We start from the raw sequence: 7,108 nt of genomic DNA on the forward strand, positions 1-7,108 counted from the left end.
GGCCTAAGCACAAAGATCATAATATTTGCCATAACTGTTGAAGTGTGGAAAAAAAATAGATTAAATGGTTCAGCAAAACTATAGCTTGCTGCACGAGTTCAACATCTATAACTAAGAAGATTTGATGAATCAATAAAGAAATTATGTCTGTAATTATCAGTGTGCTAATACAGCTAATTCTTTGCTACAATGAACACTGTTAATGTAACAAGTTTCCTTCATTACAGTAGCAAAAGTGCTTAGCTAGCACGTGCTTAGCACGTTTTGTAAAAAACTTTGGTGTCGATTTTCAAGGAAATTGGAAGATTGGATCGATTTTCAAGGAAAGTTATCTTTCCTGTATTTTTTTCAACAAGTTTGTTGTGCTATTACAACAAATATGATTATCTATAATCGCTAATTTTATTTAACAGTACAACTTTGCTACTTTAACATAGAAAACTGGTTGTCTGTATATTACGACCGTAGATTTGCTGAATCGGTAAAGCTTTTAGTTTTGTTTTAATAAATCTTATTTTTCTGTATTTTCAATAGAATCGTAAAACAACGCACAAAGATTTATCGTAACTATTTTCAACGTATGTCGATCATTGTACGTTAACTTGTGACACTGTCACAACAATTATGGCAATCTTTATGCGTAGGCCCCATACACGGTTACTTCTCTGCACTATGCCTATTCCTATCATCCCTTCAGCTCCTGTTCTCTTGTTCTAACGAGAAAGCAATCGGAGTATCGAAACGTGACGATGCTCATCATCGGTGGCTCATTTTCTCTCGCCGGTATCTCCCCCAACAGTTACCGTGTAATAAAATATAACTTATGCAAGATAGCGCCGAGTACAGTACGATTGTGCGCAACGAGATTCTTACTTGTCCTGTCCCGGAAACGCACGTGTTGATACACGCGCCTAAATGTGAGGTTTCGTGTGTGCATGCTCCCGTACACTTTCCCTCGCCCATCCCTCTCTTTTCGTACACTGAACTTAACTATCAGTATTGTCGGTACGCCCCGTAGGAAAAGGAAAACGGAAAGGAAGAAAAACGAAGCACTTAGAAAAATACACTCTTAAGATTCCCGCGAATCGCTGCAGCGCCGCATACGCGTGTGCGCAGGATGTCTCAGAAATTGTGTACACACAGGTACATGCATACGTGTGTCCCTGCTCGAACGCACGGAGCGTCCATGTGAAAATCTTAGATTCACTGTCAGTAAACTAGCGACAATCATTTTTAATCGTAAGAAGTCTCGTTATTCCGCAAAATTTTGTCCCTCGGTATCCGCGAGCAATATAATGCGGATTATCCCGCGCGTAGAAATCGCGTGACTTTTCATTTCCCTAATATTCCTACCAGGAAATTTCACCGTACGAACGGATGATTTCAGAGTCGCGAGGATTTCAAGGATCGACACGTTCTTACATATTCTTGGAATTCGTGTACGTGCGCTAAAAGTATACTGTACATGACACTCTGTCGACGATCGTTAACGAAGGGAATAAATTGCTCCACCGTGAAAAATAATTTATGCGCGTGTATGTGCGTATGGATCGACATTTGTGGCTGTAATGGTTCCTGTGCCTAGGAATATCTCGTGTGCGTGGTCGTCGTATTAACTGCGTAATAATTGCATGACGTATAGAAATGACATGAAATAAAAATAGAAGGATCTAACCGTTATATATTACGAGAAGTAATCAACTGAGCTTGGAGATACTTCGCGATATCGACACCGCGCGTTGCTCTCTTACAAAATTTGTCGCGTTGTCCTTCAACCGCTCTCCGCTTATCAAAATGCAAATCTGGGAAAACGCATGTCAACGCTCTCGAGAGAGATACGTTCGATCGCGTGTGAATTTGTTCCTCGATGGAAAGGAGAGACATAAGAGAATATATGAATGTGTATATGTGTATATATAAACCGAACTTCGAAGTGCGCTTAGTAAAATCTGTGTGCGAAAATTGTGGGAAAAGGTATTTCGACTGGTATGCGCGGCGCGCACGCGTGACTCTTCCTCTCTTCCTTCGCGTGGAGCGTCATGGAATGCTCGAGCGTTTCTATAGCGAAACGAGAACGAAGCCGAAAATCACGGTACAAAATGTGCACGAGCCTCGACGATTCTTAACATCAATGGTCAGCTTCGACTAAACGGTCCGCGACCCTCTCAATTTTGTACAGGACCCGACAGTTTTCGTCACCGTCGACGATCGGATGCAAGCACGATTAACTAAGATCCCTTTCATTTCTTCGGCACATATACCTAAGGTTCGTGATATATCACTCGTGAAATCGTCATCGATCACTTTCGATCTTGTTTTTTGCGAAAACGACATTTATCCTCTCCGAGGATCGGAACCAACGATGGCCCACCGTCTCGTTCTTAGAGCACGCGTTTCTCTCCCGCAATCGATCCTTTCTCGCTGCCTTCGTCAAGGAGCGTGCCATTTCTCCAACCGACATCACGAACGATTGTCGGCTTCTCAGATTCATTAGTATAAGACAAGACAAACTAAACGTTTTGCTACGCTTCTGCACAGCGTTGATAACGAAAGGGGTCGTCTTCTTCTCTCTTTCTCTCGCTCTCCTTCTTTCTTTCTCGCGTCGGAATAGAACCGAGACGAGCCACGAACCTATTGAAGAATATCGTCCGGCCAGCCATGTCGTGGGTAACGTTTTCCTCCTCCGTTTGCGCTTAACGTAGAATATAGAATTAGCCTAGTAGAGACCGCAGCCGCGCAGATTATTGGCGATAATGACGTCTGTGACTGCGTCGAACACAAATTGAATGTTGTTCGTGTCGGTGGCACAGGTCGTGTGGCAGTAAATCTCCTTCGTGGTCGACTTGTTCTTCGCTTCGAACTGTGCCTGGATGTATGCAGCCGCTTCACTGTACGCCTGCGCACCTACGGCGAGCATTCAACGCCTCGTTAACTAACATGCTTGTAAGATGATAAACTAGAATAATAGCACGTGTTTTAATGTATAATTTACCAGCGTATTCGGGAAAACAGATTGTGAGAGGAGATTTGCGGATTTTTTCCTCAAAGAGATCCTTCTTGTTCAGGAAGAGGATAATCGAGGTGTCGGTAAACCATTTGTTGTTGCAGATCGAGTCGAATAACTTTAAGCTCTCTTGCATTCGGTTCTGTAAAACATCAAAAGGAGGAGGAACTAGTTACATTCTCGTTCGTTTATATGAGATATTTCCCTTGACATTCTCATCATTTTCTCTTCCGCAAAACACTTAGATGCAGAAGGATTACTAATCAAGAAAGATACGTTTATGTAATATTCACATTAGTATAAATAGCACGAATGATTCAAGCCCGTGATATATGAAACTCGCTCTCCAAACATGATATTATATTTAAAGCGATCCTTATTAATGCGGACGTGATACGTGATACACTTGTTCTCCGCGCATAATCAGTACAGGCTACGATGGACCGGTGATACAGGGTACGAGATGCACACCGTAGTGACAATTAACATTGGTAGAACGACTACTACACGCGTGTGTCACTATCGCACGCGAGTGGAGAGTTCAACGGAACCTTCCCACGTGCAGCGACCTCGGCAATTGATCCCTTGATTCCTCGGAGCTTCAGTTACGTGTATACTGTCGCATTCCTAATTTGGACATGATATTCTTCTGATGGATCGCCGTACATTCAACCCTGTATGTGCATACATCAACCGTGTCCAATGCTGATTATCTCGGATTCTCAATGTAATCTCATGAATGCGCGCATTTACTGTCGCAATAAGAAGAATCGCCTTTATCATATTTGCGATTAAAAACACATTGCTTTTTCGCTTCGTTTAATTATATATTTATTTAAAAACGTGATATATTGGCTGTGATAAAAACACCGAGATTCGATGTTTCTTAACTTTTTCTCAATAGAGAGAGAACGCTGATTTTATTATATTTTAATGCAACATATAAATAATATCAATGATTTTTTCATATATAAAATATAAAATACATTAAAATTATAAAAATGTTTAAATTAGAAATGATTAAGTTCAGATCGAACGTATTAATAAATGTTCAATCGAATATCCAAGTAAAAAAAAAAATGAAACATTATGAATACGTCAGAAAGGATAAATTAGAGTATTTACCGTCGTTTCGTCCTCATGCAAGACTTGATCGTATTCGGACATTGCCACGCAGAAAATAATTGCAGTTACATCCTCGAAGCAATGTATCCATTTCTTACGCTCACTCCTCTGACCACCTACATCAAATAATCTAAAAAAAAGACAAAGATAAAAAATCAATTTTGTTGCCATTTTAGCCTTTGAGTCTTACTATTCTATCAAGATATTATTCCAGAAAATAATCTCGATAAACAAAACATCAATGTCTGCAATCGTCACAAGCTAATGCACGTGTCATCTAATTAGTTCTCAATCAGCACTTGATATCGCTGAGAGACCAGTATGGCGGCTTTAACGAAGACATAATTATTTCATCACGCATTTCAACCGCTAATGACACTAATTTTCTATCCTCCTCGACAAACGGAAAGAAGCATCGGCGCATACGACTCATCGTTCGGCTTCGTTCCAAGTAAATGCTCGAATTATCACGGTAATGACTCACACGTCGACCATTCATAACGAAGCCGCCTTGCATCTCCAGAGCACCGCGCTCACTCGCGAAATTACATAAACAAATCGAGACATAAATGAAGCAGGATTGATATCGTTATCATCCGCAAAACAATCCTAATTAAAAATCCTAACTCAAATATAAATTTATTACAATGCATGGCTTATTTTAATTTGATTCATATAAATTCTTATTTAATTTAACATAATCAGAATAAACTCGACTTACTTGAAGTTGAGGTTTTTGAATGAAAAATGGACTTCCACGATTCCTGTCGTTTTTACTCGAGTCCTGAGAATATCCTGTTCCGTTGGCTGGTAATCCCTCGTTCCTAATCGATCCAAGTCATCTAAGAAGCTATAAAGAACAATAGATTTATAAAAAAAAACGTTGCAAAATTGTAAGGTACAAATAATTACATTTACATATTTCCATATTCAAAGTATTTCGGCAAATTGTTATAAATTAATTATCTCGTGTAATTTATTCCTACATTAAATATTTTATTTTGTTCGCCATTTCTTAAAAAACAAACTCGAAATAATTTTCCTCTTTAATTAATTCCGGTTTATTCATTTTTACGAATGTTTTTTTTTTTCGTATACATAAGCATTTTCATTTTTGGTCATAATTCTTTGTGGCATATATTGTACGGTCAATAATTTTTTGAACGATTACTATCGATTAATTTGCAATAAATTAGCATCTGTTTATACCTACAATAAATCCCGATTAAATTTCGAGCGGCGAGAATGTTTAAGATGGGAGCTAGGGCGCGGCTCGCAACAAGTAGCTGGAAGCGAGTGGACATAATAAATGGTGTTACTGTAATCGGGTCTTCGTAAACTGCCGTGCGAACTGGCCACGAGGAAATGCTTCCGCCAGTGCAAACGCCTCGGAACTTTCTAGTCGATTGTTCACAAAACCGGCACTATTAATTCAACGCCGCGCGTAAGTACATAGAAAGAACAGTTTTGCTGAAATATATAAAAATTTAGCTAAAATAGATCTGAAAATAATTTTGTTGCATCATAAAACTAATTATATAAAACGTTTAAATGTTGATAATACTGAAAAAGTTTTTACTTTCTAGCAATCAGTTTCAGCATCCTACATAATTATTTTGATAATCCAATAAAATTATTTTCAGATCTATATCTAGCTAAATTTTTAGATACCTCAGTAAAACCTTCCGTGTAACAATCAAATCCGATTACCCTTTTTTTTTTTTAGAATATTGTTTCAACGTATTACAGAATATTTTCCAGAATTAATAGCAATGTTCAAATAAATGATGACCAAAAATTTATGAAATATTTAAATTATTAGCTTCATTGCTAATTAAATAAATTAGTTCCATTAATGATTTATAATTTCTCGATGTTGAATACGAGTATTAAATATTGAATGATAATCTAAACAATAAATATTCAACAATGAAAATTAAAATAGATGCTAAAATAATTATTTTTCGAAAACAATCATATAACAATATTATTTTATATAATCGTTAAAATAATCAAAATAGTTCTTTATTCCGGTTATAAGAATCGTCACATATCCATACATTTTCTAAGAAGTAAAAGAAAAAGTAAAAGGTTAGGGAAAAACCACGCAGCGCCATCTTTTTAGACCTCTAATTACGGCGTTTAGGGGTTGCAACTTTGCAAGATGAGAGTTGCAAAATCCCTCTTAGCTTTTGTAATGAAAAAAAAAGGAATGAGATGAGAAAGGAGATTAATCAGAAGCTGATTATGAAGAGGTCTAATGATAGATGAATTTCTGATAAGAGAGAAAGAGAAAAAAAATGCAAACAATAACGAGATAATGCAGTAGAATGGAAAGGGTCCAGAATATGAAAGAACGAGAGAGAGAGAGTGAGAGAGAGAGAGAGAGAGAGTGCGCAAGAAATGGAAGCAAAGATCGAAGCACAGAAGGGAATCAGGCCGCCATGAAGGATTCGACTATTCAAGACACACCAAAGCCGAGACGAGCGAGTGAGCCCTGGTAACACCTCCCTGGAGAAAAGAGTTTAGATTTTTCCGACAACAGAGAAAAATAAAAAAACAGAGAGAGAGAGAGAGAGAGAGAGAGAGAGAGATGCGAAACTGAGCAGAAAATAGGAGAGAAGGTGTAGTTTCGCCGGAACCCGATCGGCCATCTTGGTCGCGTGCCACGTGACACGGGCGTGGCGTAACGTCATCTGCGATCAATAATGACGAGGTGCGCATGAGGGAGAGGAAGAAAATCCCCGAAGAAGACAGTAAAGAGAAAAGAAGAGAGAAAGGGATATTTCTCGTACATTTCGACTATAGAAGCTACCTCCCCCCCCCCCATATCATTCCCCTCCTCCATCCCTCCTTTTCGCGACCCTATCTTCGAACAAACCTGTCGCATCTCCCTCGGCACTTATTCCTCGGGAAATTCGCGTTATCCTCTTCCGGCCTGCGCGCGAAACGAAATTCCCGCTGCGATTCTATATATAT

The 7,108-nt window shown here is 38.8% G+C and overlaps 1 protein-coding gene across 2 annotated transcripts in view; it reads right to left on the reverse strand.

Annotated features, from left to right (window-relative positions):
* Positions 1–350: 350 nt before the first annotated feature.
* The window catches only part of LOC108750663 (guanine nucleotide-binding protein G(o) subunit alpha), a 25,219-nt gene continuing 18,461 nt past the window's right edge, over positions 351–7,108 (reverse strand). For both annotated transcript variants that reach the window (XM_018490302.1, XM_018490301.1), the window contains 4 exons: positions 4,851–4,979; positions 4,130–4,259; positions 2,993–3,146; positions 351–2,904 (listed from right to left, as the gene is read on the reverse strand). In XM_018490302.1, the coding sequence (XP_018345804.1) occupies positions 2,717–2,904; positions 2,993–3,146; positions 4,130–4,259; positions 4,851–4,979 (601 nt within the window). In that variant the 3' untranslated portion in view covers positions 351–2,716. The remainder of the gene's footprint in view (positions 2,905–2,992; positions 3,147–4,129; positions 4,260–4,850; positions 4,980–7,108) is intronic.

The sequence above is a fragment of the Trachymyrmex septentrionalis genome, unplaced genomic scaffold (genome assembly GCF_001594115.1).
Source record: "Trachymyrmex septentrionalis isolate Tsep2-gDNA-1 unplaced genomic scaffold, Tsep1.0 scaffold37, whole genome shotgun sequence".
Lineage (NCBI taxonomy): Eukaryota > Metazoa > Arthropoda > Insecta > Hymenoptera > Formicidae > Trachymyrmex > Trachymyrmex septentrionalis.